The 17,404-nt window shown below is 44.2% G+C and overlaps 3 protein-coding genes and 1 pseudogene across 3 annotated transcripts in view; all 4 read right to left on the reverse strand.

Moving 5' to 3' along the window:
* The window catches only part of LOC101048742 (uncharacterized), a 264,023-nt gene that overhangs the window by 39,404 nt on the left and 207,215 nt on the right, over positions 1 to 17,404 (reverse strand). The window contains 1 exon segment of the mRNA XM_074385820.1: positions 6,502 to 6,603. Within this exon segment, the coding sequence (XP_074241921.1) occupies positions 6,502 to 6,603 (102 nt within the window).
* LOC141581217 (uncharacterized) lies at positions 4,170 to 5,660 on the reverse strand (annotated as a pseudogene).
* LOC120362745 (cytochrome c-like) lies at positions 9,613 to 10,104 on the reverse strand. The gene has a single exon (XM_039466278.2). The coding sequence runs from the start codon at positions 9,943 to 9,945 to the stop codon at positions 9,628 to 9,630; it is 318 nt and encodes a 105-aa protein (XP_039322212.1). The 5' UTR covers positions 9,946 to 10,104; the 3' UTR covers positions 9,613 to 9,627.
* LOC141581213 (uncharacterized) lies at positions 12,333 to 17,381 on the reverse strand. The gene is given in 2 exon segments (XM_074385831.1): positions 12,333 to 15,338; positions 15,340 to 17,381. Coding segments are annotated over 2 exon segments (1,509 nt in total). The 5' UTR covers positions 16,770 to 17,381; the 3' UTR covers positions 12,333 to 15,259.

Genomic DNA, 17,404 nt, shown 5'->3' on the forward strand with positions numbered 1-17,404 from the left:
AGACATCTTTCAGAAGCATTATTCTTCCTACAAGTTTTCCCTCTGGACCCTCAAGATTCACATCCGTTCTGAATGCAAAATATATTGATCCCACTTCAGGTTCCCAAAAGGTCTCATCCCATTATACTATCAGCTCAAAATCCAAATATCAAAACCTAATTAGCTCATAAGTCCCCATTCTCATCTAAATTGTCTAAGTCCAATATTGAAGAGGCCCTGGGTATAATCCATCTTGGGGCACAATTCCTCTCTGTGTTGCCGGGGGATTCAGGAGGGTCTCTGGACATTGTCAGTGAGATCCAGGTTTTTAACAACATTGAAAGAACTCAGTGATGAGTCAGAATGAAGCAAAGGCAAGCAGCTTTTATTGCAAAGCAGAAGTACACACAGAAATGAGGGCAGGCCCCTGAGAGCGAGTCATGCACAACAGAGTTTGGGTTTCTAATTGTATGGGTGTTCCTTTAAGCAAGGGATAATCATTCAGTATTCTGAAAAGGGAGGGGATTTCAAGGACCCCCAATACCACCCTCTTCCCTTATTTGGGTTTACCTTGAGGAGTCATGGACACATCACGCTGACTGGGGTTCTGGCTGTTTTCCCTTTTATTTTTGGTTTTCTGTTATTCCGTTTTCTTCACCTAGTTTCCGTTTCAGCTGTTTGGGTTTTTCTTTTTTTCACTTTTTTCCACCTGCACCAAAACCAGGGTACTGTTTGAGATTTTTTTCTTTCCTTTTTTTTTTTTTTTTTTTTTTTTTTTTTTAATTTTTAAAGACAGGGTTGCACCATGTTCGGGTCAGGTTGGTCTTGAACTCCGGACCTCAGGTGATCTGCCCGCCTTGGCCTCCAAACTGCTTGGATTACAGGCATGAGCCACCACACCCGGCTTTTGTGTTTGAGATTTTCAATCCTGTGACCACCCAGTGCTATTCTTGTCTCATTTAGATCCATAACACTAGAAAGCTAGTTTTCTGACCCCAAACAAAAGGGTAGGAAAGACCCAGGATAATAGTTATATATACATATGCATTGCTTCAAAGCAGGAGGAAATGGAAGTGGGAAGACAAAACAACGGGATCGCCAGTCCCAAGAAATTTTGAAATCTAGTTTGGGAAATGCCACTGGGAGTCAAGACATGGGCTATCAGGTGGTTCAGGGATCTGCCCACTGGATTCTCCTCTGCTCTGAGTCATCCTTCCTTTCTCATAAAAGACAGCAAGGACTTGCACCTGTTTCCTCAGCCAGTCCCATGTATAGAATATTACACCCGTTAACTTCATATTGACAAGGTTCCTTTAGACCCAAGGTGAGCATTCTCACTGGTATAAAATTTTCAAGAACTTTGTGAGTCTCCTGTATGTCACTGAAATTCACACCATTAGAAAAGAGGTTTACGCAGATTATTTTCCCTAGGGAATCTCCTATCTATTTTAGGCTTTTGCTGATATGACTGATAGTTTAAACTTCTCCTGGTATAATTTAAAGCTCTCCGCTCATACTGAGACCTGCAAGCCGCATTTAATCTTTTCAAATATCTTTTTGTGTGACAATGTTCTTACGTATGTTTTGATCTTGATAATAGCAAACACTCCTGGCTATCTCTCTAAAACATTCTTTCCTGACAACGAATCTCTTAATTTCAATTTTTTTTTGTCAATTAAGATGTGCTGAGCATTTCCCAAAGCATCAAATCTCAAGTCTTTTCTTTTGCAGTTCTTCCCTATAATCAGTAAAAAACATGGCCACACTTTGAAAACTTCTGCTTAAAAATGTTCTCAGCTAAATGTTCATATACTCATGCATCAATATTTGTAGCAGCTTAGTATTTTAATATTAAAAATGGAGGTTGCTCAGTCTAACAGGCTGTAGAAAAAAAAAAGAAAAAAACGGAGGTTGTAGTGCAGACAGCAATTAAGATAAATGGATAAACTGTGTTACATACATAGTGAATAACACTAATTTTAAAATAGGTTTTCATACCATGGACAAATTTCAAATTATGTTGCATCAAAGACAGGAGACAAAATTAACTTTATAGACTTACATAAAATTCTAGGAAAGACAAATTTACCTATAGTGAAAACTACTCAGTGGTTGCCTAGGGATTTGGGGGGGAAGGAGAGCACTGAGAGAAAGGTTAAGTAAGGGCTTGAGGCTAACTTCAGGGGTAACAGGTATGTCCAATACCATTGATAGGGTGATAGTTCCAAAAGTGTGTGTGTATGTATTACAACTTACTGATACACCTTAAATATGTGCAGTATATTGCATGTTGATTACACCTGAATGAACCTATACAAAGTTATTCCATTTAAAAATCTGGGTCTCCCAGACGGACACGGTGGCTCACGCCTGTAATCCCACCACTTTGGGAGACTGAGGTAGGCGGATGACGAGATCAAGAGATGGAGACCATCCTGGCCAACATGGTGAAATCCCATCTCTACTAAAAAATACAAAAATTAGCTGGGCATGGTGGTGTGTACCTGTAGTCCCAGTTACTCGGGAGGCAGAGGCAGTAGAATCACTTGAACCTGGGAGGCGGAGGTTGCAGTGAGCCGAGGTGGTGCCACTGCACTCCAGCCTGGAGACAGAGCAAGACTCTGTCTCAAAAAAAACAAAAACAAAAACAAAAACAAAAACAAATCTGGCTCTCCTACTTCTATTGAAAACTGGACAACTGGACATCACTGAGTGACTCTACCTCACTACGGTGACTCTTATCACTCAAATGCCTTGGGAAGACAATTTATTTCTTCCTCAGTAATAAGAAAAATTGGCCAACAATGAGGACCACTGCCAACAGAGTCACCAGAATCTCTAGTTGGTCACAAAAGCTACCAGCTTGGACTCCTACACTTCTTTACTCCCAGGATTACTGAATGTGCAGCAAAGACATTAGGTAAAGAGCCCGGGGAAGTACAGGATCTAGGAAAACTACATTTGTTGCTGCACCAGTGACCCTGGCCATAACACGGCCCTGCAGATCCTGAGATTTTTAGATATCCTGATCCCATTCAGCCATAGTACCTGGACTGTCTGGATTTTTTGGGGGGGGTGGGGGGGGAGATGGAGTCTCTCCTGTCCACCAGGCTGGAGTGCAGTGGCTGATCTCGGCTCACTGCAATCTCCACCTCCTGGGTTCCAGCGATTCTCCTGCCTCAGTCTCTCATGTAGCTGGGACTACAGGTGTGCACCACCACGCCCAGCTAATTTTTGTATTTTTTAGTAGAGATGGGGTTTCACCACGTTCACCAGGCTGTTCTCAAACTCCTGACCTCATGATCCACCTGCCTTGGCCTCCCAAAGTACTGGGATTACAGGCATGAGCCACTGTGCCCAGCCAGATGTTTTTATAATGGGCACTTCTCCTCTAGTTTGCCACAAATCACGCAATTGCAATTATTCACGCCAAATATTTATCAGTTTTATTTCCATACTGGATGCTTTAGTTCTTACTAAGAGTGACCTGTGTACCAGATTCTGGCCTTCAGGGAATATGACCACTCAGCAGGGGCTGAGGAACAGCTTTCCCTCAACAGTGTTGGGGAACATGGGACCTATGCTAGAAACAAGACACCTGATCCATGCTGTTTCAAAACACTGAAGGCTGTCAGCAGCAGCACCCTCCTCAACGTGACATATGGGCTCTCAAATAACTCTAAAATCCGGACAAATTGGGCCTACCAAGATCTGAATCCTTACGTAACAAGCTTAGTCAGCTATGGAAGGTAACTTAGTCCACTCGAAAACTGGACTAAGAACTGTTCTCCCTCAACCCACTGTCCCATTTGAGGCACAAAGTTGGAGGCCCCCACAAAGGCGGTCTTCAGTTCGGCAGAGCCTGTTTTCAGTCCACTCCAGTGAAAAGAGCCCCCAAGATTAAAGGTGGCTTAAACTGTAAGGCCTTTATTATCACAAACCAGAGCAACATGAGGCAAGTACTTTCCCAGGCCAGGTGACTTGGAGGTTGGAAATATTCATTACAAGTATGTGAGACCAAGACTATCCATGAAGAAAGTAAACCTTTTGTATAAGCCACCAGCAGATACAGCTCAGACCTTCTTGGCTAAAGATGGGTCATGTCCATATCTATACCTGTCACACAGAAGGGAATGAGGACCCCCAATGAACTCAGGCATTTCATGATTTTCTCCAGGGACCAGAGAATATAAAACCCTGCCTTCCCGAATGCTGGGGTATCTAAGCTGATAAAGACGGTTTTGGCCACAGGCATTGACAGTGATGTAACTCCGGCAAAAAACCTGACCAGGTCAGAAAGTGCAACATATCTCTAGATGCTTCCTACATTCCTGACAACATAAGGTATCTCCCTTGTGTTAATGTTCAGATATATGAAGTTCAACATCTGAGTTGTATTCAAAGCAGTCCTAGAGCCTGCCTGCAGTGTGAACTTTCTGGTGCCGATTAAGATGGGAGCTTAAGCTGTAGCCTTCCCACATTCACTGCACTCATATGGCCTTTCTCCAGTGTGAACTCTTTGGTGCCGAACAAGGTGGGAGGTTCTGATAAAATCTTTCCCACATTTACTGCATACAAAAGGCCCTTCACCAGTGTGAACCCTCTGGTGTGCAATAAAGTCAGAACTTCGACTAAAGAATTTCCCGCATTCAATGCACTCAAAAGGCTTTGACTCAGTGTGAATTCGCTGATGTTTAATGAGGGTGTATTTGTGGCCAAAGGATTTCCCACAATCGCTGCAATCATAAGGATTTTCTCCAGTGTGAATACTCTCATGCTGAACAAGAGTAGATTTGTGTCTAAAGACTTTCCCACAATCACTACACTTATAAGGCCTTGCTCCATTGTGAACTCTCTGGTGTACAATTAGATTGGAGTGATGGCTAAAATATTTCCCACATTCGTTGCACTTATAAGGCATTTCTCCAGTGTGGATTCTCTTGTGCTGAGTAAGGTTGTCTTTTTGACTGAAGGTTTTCCACATTCACTGCACTCATAAGGTCTTTCTCCAGTATGGATTCTCTGGTGCTGGACAAGTGTAGCTTTGCGGCTGAAGGCTTTTCCGATTCGCTGCACTCATAAGGCTTCTCGCCACTATGGATTCTCTGGTGCTGGACAAGTGTGTCTTTGTGGCTGAAAGCTTTTCCACATTCACTGCACTTGTAATGCATTTGTTCACCATGAAATGCATCCCCACTCTCTGTGCTCCTATGTGTCTTCCTCTTGCTTCGGGTGGCTTTTTGTTGGCAAGCACCCAAAGTAGCCTGGAAGTTTTTCTGCTCCTCCTTACAGGCAAAGGGCTTTTCTGATGGGTGAGGTTCTTTGCTAACTGTGCAGTTCTTCACAAACGAGGCCTCACCTTCATCCCTTCTTAAGGGTTTCTCTATACTGTAACACTTTGGGTGCTGGTGAAGGTTTGAACTGACCCAGAATTGTCTCTCACAAGCCTCACATGTGTGAAGTTTCAGTCCATGGTGTGTACCCTGGTGTTCATCCAGGTGCAAAATATCTTTAAAGATGGGACCACATATATCACAGTGGTGAGCTGTCTGTGTGGGCAAACCTGCCTTGGAAGTATTAACATGTGACACTGCTATAGAAACGCTCCGTTCAGAAGACGCCTCTTCATCCTTCACTCCATGCCAACAACCTGAAGGCAGAAAAATACCACTGATCTACATGGTGACTTTGATGAGTGGGGTAACTCCATCACAAAAGTCTGTCTGGTGTACCCAGGACTGAGTACATACCTAAGCTTCCTGGTGGAACACAGTTAGGATCAGGTTGAAGTACAGTACTGAAGTACAGGGCTGATGTACAGTATTGGAATCTATGAGTCACAGAATGGAGATGGCCTCCCAAGAAACAAAGACACAAGGATGGGGTGTAGTGCAGGGAGAAGTGCAAGGTCTCCAACTTAATCCTCTGCAATGACTTTTAGCTGGACCTTGGCTGACTGTGGGTGACAGGAGACTGCTATGCAGAAATGTGTGTCCAGGCCCATGAAAATGTGACTACAAGTGAGTGATGTGTTCAGGGGCTATTTCAGGATATGTACGCATCTTACGACACATTAGTGTTTAAGTGTAGTCCAATACTGGACAGCACTGAAGAGAGTCCTGTTGCTCTACTAGAGCCCCTCTGGTACAGAGTGGGAGAGAACAGCCCTGGGTGAGAAGTCAGAGTAGAAATGACAAGAGCAGGTGTCCCCAAACTTTTTACAGAGGGGGCCAGTTTACTGTCCCTCAGACGGTTGGAGGGCCGCCACATACTGTGCTCCTCTCACTGACCACCAGTGAAAGAGGTGCCCCTTCTTGAAGTGCGGTGGGGGGCCGGATAAATGGCCTCAGGGGGCCGCAGTTTGGAGATGCCTGGACAAGAGTGTATAGAACAGGGAAAAAAAGGTAGAAATAAGTAAGGGCCTCTGGCCTTGGCACCAGTGATGGGCACAACATAGATTTCTGGAACTATAAGAACCCAGCTCTGAGGTTATGCCCTCCCTCAGCTTCAGCTCCTACTCACCAGGGCCTGCCCAAGCCCCTCCTGCTGTGACTAGGGTCATGTCCTCTTCAGTTAGGTACCCGGAGTTCTCTCTCTTGTTACAATTCAGCAATGACAGAGGACCTGGAAGATACAAAGCATAGGGGAAAGATGAAACCCATGCAAAATCACAAGAAAACAAATACTACAAAATGAACCTCAGAAAACTGTCCTACAGTAACAGTCCAGTGGGCCCACAAGTAGTGACCATGATGACTGAAATTGATGACACACGAGCAGACTCAAAGAAACTGCAATTAGAGGAAGGGGGTGAAGTGTGGAGTACAGAGGTTTCATGAATATGGACAGTCACCTGGCCAGGGAGAGGCCAAGCAGGATTCAGTGGTTTACCTTAGGACTCCTGACCCCTAAACCATTCCTGGCAAGGCTTCAAGGAAGCAGGAGTTGAGGAACACAGGGAACAGAGGAGGCAATGCATCTAGCTGAGCCTTCACACCAGGGGACCTATGTGAGGGAATCAGGAAAGACAGCAGTGCCTATGCTCTTCCTTTCTGCCCTATTGCTCTTGCCTTTCCATAGTACATGCAAGAGCAATCTCTAGGGCAAAAAGAGCAGAGCAGAGCAGAGCCCAGCCCACAAAAATGGGATACTGGGGCCTTACCTAGGGAGGCTATAAATGCAAAGCACAGAAATCATTATTTCATCATAGAAAGGTTTCTGAGCCTCATCAATCAGCTCCCATTCCTCCTAAGAGAAGCACGCAAATAAGTCCTCAGAGATCACATAGTCCTGTGTGAGGTGGTGGACAACTGAGCTTAAGGGCAGTCTCTCTCTCTAGGAACTCCTTGTCACATCTAACTCAAACGAGACAACAGGCCCTGATGTGATTGGTGTCCGTTTTCCCCTCATAATCCATTAATCCTTTTGTCCAGCCTAGAACAGGCAAGTGGACAGGCAAAACACCATGGACTGGCTTCTCCTAACACCCTGCTCCCCTGGAAACAACTGATTATGCCTCATATACAAACCTGAGCTCAGCATTCTCTCAGAAACCCTCAGTAGCAAAGCTCTGGGCCCATGAATTCACACTCCATCTACATGTGCACATCACCCTTTTGGCCATACCTACTTCACATCTATGGACACCTACTACATAGTTACCTCCCTGGCTTCCCCAAATGCACATCACACGGCATCCAGAGAATGCTTGGATAATGTATTCAGGATTATATCTGGTCTTGGTCAATGGCCCCACTGCCGTGGTATCCTGAATCCGGCTATTAAATCCTACTCTCCTGCCTCTATTTCATGGGTCAGTTCAGCAATCCAGACACATGGGTAGAGCTCAGTTGAACTCAGCACTTTTCTGTTTTGCTGCTGTACTACTGAGGTCAGTCTCCGGCTTCTGCTCAACATTTAACTCATTCAAAACCCACACCTGGGAATATAAGTGAATTGATGGAGCTGAAAAACACAATACGAGAACTTCGTGAAGTATGCACAAGTTTTAACAGCCGAATTGATCAAGCAGAAGAAAGGATATCAGAAGTCGAAGACCAACTCAATGAAATAAAACTAGAAGACAAGATTAGAGAAAAAAGGATAAAAAGGAACGAGCAAAGTCTCCAAGAAATATGGGACTATGTGAAAAGACCTAATCTACACTTGATAGGTGTACCTGAATGTGACGAAGAGAATGAATCCAAGCTGGAAAATACGCTTCAGGACATTATTCAGGAAAATTTTCCCAACCTAGTAAGGTAGGATAATATTCAACTCCAGGTAATACAGAGAACACCTCAGAGATATTCCTCAAGAAGAGCAACTCCAAAGCACATAATCATCAGATTCACCAGGGTTGAAATGAAGGAGAAAATACTAAGGGCAGCCAGAGAGAAAGGTCAGGTTACCCAGAAAGGGAAGCCTATCAGACTCACAGCAGATCTCTCAGCAGAAACCTTACAAGCCAGAAGAGAGTGGGGACCAATATTCAACATCCTCAAAGAAAGAACTTTCAACCCAGAATTTCACATCCAGCCAAACAAAGCTTCACAAGTGAAGGAAAAATAAAGTTTTTTGTGAATAAGCAAGCACTCAGAGATTTCATCACCGCCAGGTCTGCTTTACAAGAGCTTCTGAAAAAACCACTACATATAGAAAGGAACAAACAGTATCAGCCTTTCTAAAAAAATACCAAAAAGAGCATCAATATAATGAAGAATTTACATCAACTAATGGGCAAAATAGCCAGCTAATACTAAATGGCAGTATTAAACTCACATATATTATTATTAATTCTAAATTTAAATTGACTAAATCCCCCAATCCAAAGACATACAGGCAATTTGAATAAAAAACTAAAACCCATCAGTATGCTGCATCCAGACCCATCTCACATTCAAGGATACACAAAGACTCAAAACAAGGGATGGAGAAGGATTTACCAACCAAACAGAGAGCTAAAACAAATAAACAAAAAGCAGAAGTTACAATTAAGCAACAAAGATCAAAAGAAGCTAAGAAACACATTATATAATGATGAAAGGATCAATGCAACAACAAGAGCTAAAGATCCTAAATATATACGCACCCAATACAGGAATACGCAGACATACAAGACTTATAAAGAGACTTAGACTCCCACACAATAATAGTGGGAGACTTCAACACTAATATTAGACAGATCAATGAGACAGAAAATTAACAACGATATCCAGGACTTGAACTCAGATGTGGAACAAGTAAACATAATTAACATTTATAGAACTCTCCACTTTAAATATACAAAATATACACTCCTAGGCCGGGCGCGGTGGCTCAAGCTTGTAATCCCGGCACTTTGGGAGGCCGAGGCGGGTGGATCACAAGGTCAAGAGATCGAGACCATCCTGGTCAACATGGTGAAACCCCGTCTCTACTAAAAATACAAAAAATTAGCTGGGCATGGTGGCGCGTGCCTGTAATCCCAGCTACTCAGGAGGCTGAGGCAGGAGAATTGCCTGAACCCAGGAGGCGGAGGTTGCGGTGAGCCGAGATCGTGCCATTGCACTCCAGCCTGGGTAACAAGAGCGAAACTCCGTCTCAAAAAATAAATAAATAAATAAATAAATAAATAAATAAATAAATAAATAAGGCAGTGGCCAATTATTACTCATTAGTAGCTTTTTTGAGATAAGCTATTAACTCTTCCCTTTCTCCCTTCTTCTTAATGCCGACAAAGATCATTTTTGTTCCAGGGATATACTTCTTGGGATTCTCCAAATATTCCATCAGTGTATCCTCTCCCCAGATAAAGCCTTTGTTCTTACTGGCTTCAGTGTAAGCGAATCCAGAGGCCTGACCTGTCATCCGCCCAAAGATACCATGGAGATTAGGTCCAGTCTTGTGCTTGTCTCCCTTTTCCACGGTGTGACATTGGGAACACTTCTGAATAAAAATCCTCTTGCCTTTCTCAACATCACCCATATTTAATTCTTTTTTGTCGTTAGGGCAACAAGGGTTACCGCTCAGAAGTCGGACATCCCACACTTTCTAATCTGAGATTCTTTATGAAACATTCTAGCAAAGCAAACTTTAAAAGGCCTATGTAGTTAATAATCATTCTTGCCGCACTAATGTAAATAACTCAACGAAATATAATGAAACCAGACAAATTTTACAAACAAGAATCAGTAATTGTAGATAAAAATTGTATGTTTAGCCGGGCGCGGTGGCTCAAGCCTGTAATCCCAGCAGTTTGGGAGGCCGAGGCGGGTGGATCACGAGGTCAAGAGATCGAGACCATCCTGGTCAACATGGTGAAACCCCGTCTCTACTAATAAAAATACAAAAATTAGCTGGGCGTGGTGGCGCGTGCCTGTAATCCCAGCTACTCAGGAGGCTGAGGCAGGAGAATTGCCTGAACCCAGGAGGCGGAGGTTGCGGTGAGCCGAGATCGCGCCATTGCACTCCAGCCTGGGTAACAAGAGTGACACTATGTCTCCAAAAAAAAAAAAAAAAAAAAAAAAAAAAATTGTATGTTTAAAGTTTAAATAGAAAACTATACTGGGTCCCAGTGGGTTCTCGATTCTTATTTCTCCAGTATCTGGCTATGACTCTCCAAACTAACACTTCCAGTTTTGTCCCACCCTTAAGAACTGGCATCACTGATCATTAAAACTGCCCTTTTCCTGAAGCCCTAGAAGTGAAAGCTGAACAACTTGATAGAAACTTAAAAGAAATTGCCAGGCACGGAGGCTCAAACCTGTAATCCCAGCACTTTGGGAGGCCGAGGCGGGTGGATCACGAGGTCAAGAGATCGAGACGGTGCTGATCAATATGGTGAAACCCTGTCTCTACTAAAATACAAAAAATTAGCTGGGCATGCTGGCACGTGCCTGTAATCCCAGCTACTCAGGAGGCTGAGGCAGGAGAATTGCCTGAACCCAGGAGGCGGAGGTTGCGGTGAGCCGAGATCGTGCCATTGCACTCCAGCCTGGGTAACAAGAGCGAAACTCCATCTCAAAAAAAAAAAGAAAGAAACTTAAAAGAAATTATTTCAACAGTCCATGTATGATAAACCTTCATACCTACTGCGTGGGTCATGGCCATAGGGTGACTATGAAGGTTTACCAGAACACCTGATGCCATAACATAAAACATTTAACCTGCAAAAGATGCTGGGTTTTTTGTTTTCCTTTTTGCTTTTTTGAGCTAGAGTCTCACTCTGTCACCCAGGTTAGAATAAGTGGTAAGATCTTGGCTTACTGCCACCTCTGTCCCTTGGGTTCAAGTGATTGTCCTGCCTCCACCTCCAAAGTGGTTGGAATTACAGGCACCTGCCACCATGCCTGGATAATTTTTGTTATTTTTAGTAGAGAAGAGGTTTCGCCATGTTGTCCAGGCTGGTCTCAAACTCCTGACCTCAGGTGATCCACTCACCTTGGCCTCCCAAAGTGCTGGGATTACAGGAATGAGCCATCGCACTTGGCCTACAAAAGATGTTTTAAGCCCAACATCTAGAAAACCTCAACTAACTGTCCCTCGACTCAAGAAAATGGGTTTCTATGTATTAAATCTTTGTATTTTCATAGGAATTCCCCTCAATAAATATCTGACTGCTTGCACCATTCAGCAAATATTCTCTATTGCCAAGTCCAGCAGATAGTTCAGCTGATTCTTAGTGAAGAAAAAGGTGATTGCTTGAGAAATTGACTTGAGTTGTTCAAATTCTTCTTTCCTTGAACAAGGGAGGGACTGGCAGGCTCTTCATGACCAAACTTCAGTCAGCCTCCTCTGAATCTTCCTCCCAATCAGCCCTTGACTTTTGAACTTTGATATTCATCTATGCATTGCCCAATTTCAGTAAGAATTCCGATAAGTTGCCTTAGCAAGAATCCTGCACCTTTGATATTCGGTTGACTTCAATATCTAATCAAATTATTGAGCCCTGACTATCCTGCAGGTGATACCTGACCAAGCTCGCACACCTTCAGCAGGAATCCTATTAGATCCTTTTATAAGAATTTCCCAGCCAGGAGAGGTGGCTCACGCCTGTACTCCCAGCACTTTGGGAGGTTGAGGCGGGTGGATTATAAGGTCAAGAGTTCAAGATGAGCCTGGCCAGCATAGTCAAAACCCATCTCTACTAAAAATACAAAATTTAGCCGGGTTTAGTGACCGGTGCCTGGAATCCCAGCTACTTGGGAGGCTGAGGCTGGAGAACTGTTTGAACCCGAATGCGGGAGGCGGAGGTTGCAGTGAGCCATGACCGCCATTGCACTCCAGCCCGGGCAACAAAGTGAGACTCTCTGTCTCAAAAAAAACAAAAACAACAAAAAAGAATTTCCTGAGCAGGCGAAGTGGCTTACCCCTGTAATCTCAGCACTTTGGGAAGCTGCGGTGGATGGATCATTTGAGGTCACGACATGGTGAAACACCACGTCTACCAAAAATACAAAAATGAGCTGGGTGTGTGGGTGGGCGCCTGTAATCCCAGCTACTTGGGAGGCTGAGGCAAGACAATTGCTTGAGCCTGGGTAGGGGAGGTTGCAGTGAGCAGTGACAGAGAGAGACTGTTTAAAAAGAAAAAGAATCTCCCTTTAGCTCTGTCGTTTCCTCTTAGTAATTAACCATGAGCTGACTACACAGTCTGTTTACTGGCTAGAAATTCCCTGTCTGCGCTGTATTCGGAATTGAGCCTCGTTTCGAGGTCGCTCTCTCCCTATTCCAATAAGTCCTAATTGAAATCTGCTTTTACCACTTTAGATAGTATCCAGTGCTGGTTTCTTGAAATATACCTTAGACACTGTCATTTTTAAAAATAAAAGTAACTTTTAGAATATGTGGCAGTCATTATCACTTAAAGAAAACTTTAAGGGTTTCATTTTCATTCACCATTGTTCAATTTTAAAGAAATCATTTAATTTGGGTGCCACTTATTGACTTTTATTTTTTGAGACAAAAGTCTCACTCTGTTGCCCAGGCTGGAGTGCAAGCGTGATCTTGGTTCACTGCAACCTCCGCCTCCCAGGTTCAAGAGATGCTCCTGCCTCAGCCTCCTGAGTACATGGGACTACAGGTGCCCGCCACCACACCCAGCTAATTTTTCTGTTTTCAGCAGAGACGAGGTTTCACCATGTTGTCCAGGATGGTCTCGATCTCTTGACCTTGTCATCTGCCCGCCTGAGCCTCCCAAAGTGCTGGGATTACAAGCGTGAGCCACTGCACCTGGTCACCACTTATTCTTTGAGACAGAGATTTCCTTCTGTTGTCCAGGCTGGAGTGTAATGGCGTGATCTCCAACCACCTACTGTAACACCAGGACGAGGTGGGAGGCAAGTAGAGACTACTCCTGTAAATCAAAGCCAACCACAATTATTCAGACTAGCCAGTACTCAGATGTCGGCTCTGATCTGCCTTGCCTTTCCCATGGAAAACACAATAAAGGATCTGGTCTAGGCTTTCCCCTAGCTCTTGCCTCTTCCTTCACACTAAAACCTGTTCCTCCTGGGGCCCTGCATGGCACACTGTGCTTCAGATTTCTAGGGAAATTCTCAGAAACGCTGAACTTTTATTTCAGTGGCATTGAGCTCTCCATGTCCTTTTCCAATAAAGATCCATCCACAAATTGGCCTTTCTTGGCTGTGTAATATTACATATCACTCCAGCACGTCTCAATGCCTTCACCTTCTCTTTTCTCCATTATGCCTGCCACAATCTAAGACTCCATATAATTCAGAATTTTTTTTTTTCATATTTCCTCCTCTTTCTTCAGTACAATGTAAGCTACTGGGGTCTGTCTCTTGTTTTGCAAATGTCTCCTGCAGTAAAGACAGTGCCTGAAATACAGCAGGTATTTACTGAACATTTGTTACAACTATGAATAAGCATGAATACTACAGCATCCCTGTTCACCTCCACATTCTGATAGTGCTTTCTAAATGTTTTCTTTAGTTGCCCCTCCAGGTATTACTCAGAGTCACCAGAAACTCTAGCTGGTCACAAAAGGTACTTCTTGGGCCCATCGCACCTCTTTACTCCCAGGGTTAGTGAATGTACAGCAAAGACACTAAAGTAGCAAAGACATTAGGTATAGAGCCCAGGGAGGTACAGGAATCTAGGAAAACTACATTCATTGCTGCTCCAGGGACCTTGTCCGTAACAGTAACACAGTACTGGAGATCCTGAGATTTCTGGATACACTGATCCCATTCAGCCATAGTGCCTGGGCTGTCTGTGGTGTCTTTATAATGGACACTTGTCCTCTAGTTTGCCTCGATCTTCTCAAGCCCAATCATTCACACCTAATATTTATCAATTTTGTTTCCATACTGGATGCTTTAGATCTTACCAAGTGGCCTGTGTACCAGATTCCGGTTTTCAGAAAACATGGCCACTCAGCAGGTCCTGAGGAATAGGTTTACCTCAACAGTGTTGGGGAACATGGGACATATGCTAGAAACAAGATGCCCAATCCATGCAGTTTCAAAACACTACAGGCTGTCACAGCAGCAGCACCCTCCTCAACGTGACAGATGGGCTCTCAAATAACTCTAAAATCCGGACAAATCAGGCCTACAAAGATCTGAATTGTAACTTAACAAGCTTTGTCAGCTTTGCAAGTTAACTTAGTCCAGTCGAAAACTGGACTAAGAACTGTTCTCCGTCAACCCACTGTCCCATTTGAGGCACAAAGTTGGAGGCCCCCACAAAGGCGGTCTTCAGTTTGGCAGGGCCTGTTCTCAATCCAATCCAGTGAAAAGAACGTCCAAGATTAAAGGTGGCTTAAACTGTAAGGCCTTTATTATCACAAGCAGAGCAACATGAGGCAAGTACTTTCCCAGGCCAGGTGACTTGGAGGCTGGAAATATTCATTACAAGTATGTGAGACCAAGACTATCCATGAAGAAAGCAAACCTTTTGTATAAGGCACCAACAGATACAGCTCGGACCTTCCTGGCTAAAGATGGGTCATGTCCATATCTATACCTGTCACACAGAAGGGAATGAGGACCCCCAATGAACTCAGGCATTTCATGATTTTCTCCAGGGACCGGAAAATATAAAACCCTGTCTTCCCTGATGCTGGGGTATGTGAGCTGGTAGAGTTAAGATGGTTTTGGCCACAGGCACTGACAGTGACGTAACTCCAGCAAAAAACCTGACCAGGTCAGAAAGTGCAACATATCCCTAGAAGTTTCCTACATACCTGGCACCATAAGCTATCTCCCTTGAGTCAATGTTCAGATATATGAAGTTCAACATCTGACTGATGAGTTCTGTTGTATTCAAAGCAGTCCTAGAGCCTGCCTGCAGTGTGAACTTTCTGGTGCCGACTGAGGTGAAGGCTTAGGTGGTAGGCCTTCCCACATTCACTGCCTTTCTCCAGTGTGAAGTCTTTGGTGCCGAACAAGGTGGGAGTTTCTCATAAAGTCTTTCCCACATTTAGTGCATACAAAAGGCCTTTCACCAGTGTGAACCCTCTGGTGTGCAATAAAATCGAACCTTCGCCTAAAGAATTTCCCACATTCAATGCACTCAAAAGGCTTTGACTCAGTGTGAATACTCTCATGGTGAATAAGTGTAGACTGGTGTCTAAAGGCTTTCCCACAATCACTGCACTTATAAGGCCTTGCTCCACTGTGAACTCTCTGGTGTGCAATTAGATTGGAGTGATTGTTAAAATATTTCCCACATTCATTGCACTTATAAGGCCTTTCTCCAGTGTGGATTCTCTTGTGCACAGTAAGGCTGTGTTTATGACTGAAGGCTTTTCCACATTCGCAGCACTCATAAGGCCTTTCTCTAGTATGGATTGTCTGGTGCTGGACAAGTGTAGCTTTGTGGCTGAAGGTTTTTCCACATTCACTGCACTCATAAGGCCTTTCTCCAGTATGGATTCTCTGGTGCTGGACAAGTGTACTTTTGCGGCTGAAGGTTTTTCCACATTCACTGCACTCATAAGGCCTTTCTCCAGTATGGATTCTCTGGTGCTGGACAAGTGTAGCTTTGAGGCTGAAGGTTTTTCCACATTCGCTGCACTCATAAGGCCTTTCTCCAGTATGGATTGTCTGGTGCTGGACAAGTGTAGCTTTGTGGCTGAAGGTTTTTCCACATTCACTGCACTCATAAGGTCTTTCTCCAGTATGGATTGTCTGGTGCTGGACAAGTGTAGCTTTCTGGCAGAAGGCTTTTCCACATTCATTGCATTCATAAGGCTTCTCTCCACTATGGATTCTCTGGTGTTGGACCAGTGTGTCTTTGTGGCGGAAAGCCTTCCCACATTCACTGCACTTGTAATGCATTTGTTCACCATGAAATGCATCCTTATTCTCAGTGCTCCTATGTGTCTTCCTCTTGCTGTGGTAGATGGCCTTTTGTTGGCAAGCACCCAAAGTAGCCTGGAAGTTTTTCTGCTCCTCCTTACAGGCAAAGGGCTTTTCTGATGGGTGAGGTTCTTTGCTAACTTTGCAGTTCTTCACAAACGAGGCCTCACCTTCATCCCTTCTTAAGGGTTTCTCTATACTGTAATGCTTCTGGTTCTGGAGAAGGTTTGCACTGAACCCAAATTGTCTCCCACAAGCCTCACATGTGTGAAGTCCATGGTGTGTACCCTGGTGTTCATCCAGGTGCAAAATATCTTTCAAGATAGGGTAACATATGTCACAAAAGTGAGCCGTCTGAGTGGGTGAACCTGCCTTAGAAGTACTAATATGTGACATATTAGTATGGCTCTGTTCAGAAGATGCCTCTTCATCCTTCACTCCATGCCAACAACCTGAAGGCAGAAAAGTACTATTGATGTACATGGTGACTATGGTGAGTGGGGCAACTCCATCACAAATGAGTGTCTGGTGTACCCAGGACTGAGCACCTAAGTTTCCTGGTGGGACAGAGCTAGGATCGGGGTGAAGAAAGGGCTGCTATATAGTACTGGAATCTAAGGTCACCCGGAATGGAGATGGCCTCCCAAGAAACAAAGACACAAGGATGGGGTGTAGTGCAGGGAGAAGTGCAAGGTCTCCAACTTAATCCTCTGCAATGACTTTTGGCTGGACCTTGGCTGACTGTGGGTGACAGGAGACTGCTATGCAGAAATGTGTGTCCAGGCCCATGAACATGTGATTACAAGTGAGTGATGTGTTCAGGGACTGTTTCAGGATATGTACGCATCTTACGACACATTAGTGTTTAAGTGTAGTCCAATACTGGACAGCACTGAAGAGAGTCCTGTTGCTCTACTAGAGCCCCTCTGGTACAGAGTGGGAGAGAACAGCCCTGGGTGAGAAGTCAGATTAGAAATGACAAGAGTGTACACAACGGGGAAAAAAAGGTAGAAATAAGTTAGGACCTCTGGCCTTGGCACCAGTGATGGGCACAACATAGGTTTCTGGAACTATAGGAACCCAGCCCTGAGGTCATGCCCTCTCTCAGCCTCAGCTCC

Source organism: Saimiri boliviensis, chromosome 14, assembly GCF_048565385.1.
Source record: "Saimiri boliviensis isolate mSaiBol1 chromosome 14, mSaiBol1.pri, whole genome shotgun sequence".
Lineage (NCBI taxonomy): Eukaryota > Metazoa > Chordata > Mammalia > Primates > Cebidae > Saimiri > Saimiri boliviensis.

Coding starts and splice junctions, on each gene's coding strand:
- LOC120362745 (XM_039466278.2), bottom strand. CDS start 9,945: ATGGGTGATGTTGAGAAAGGCAAGAGGATTTTTATTCAGAAGTGTTCC.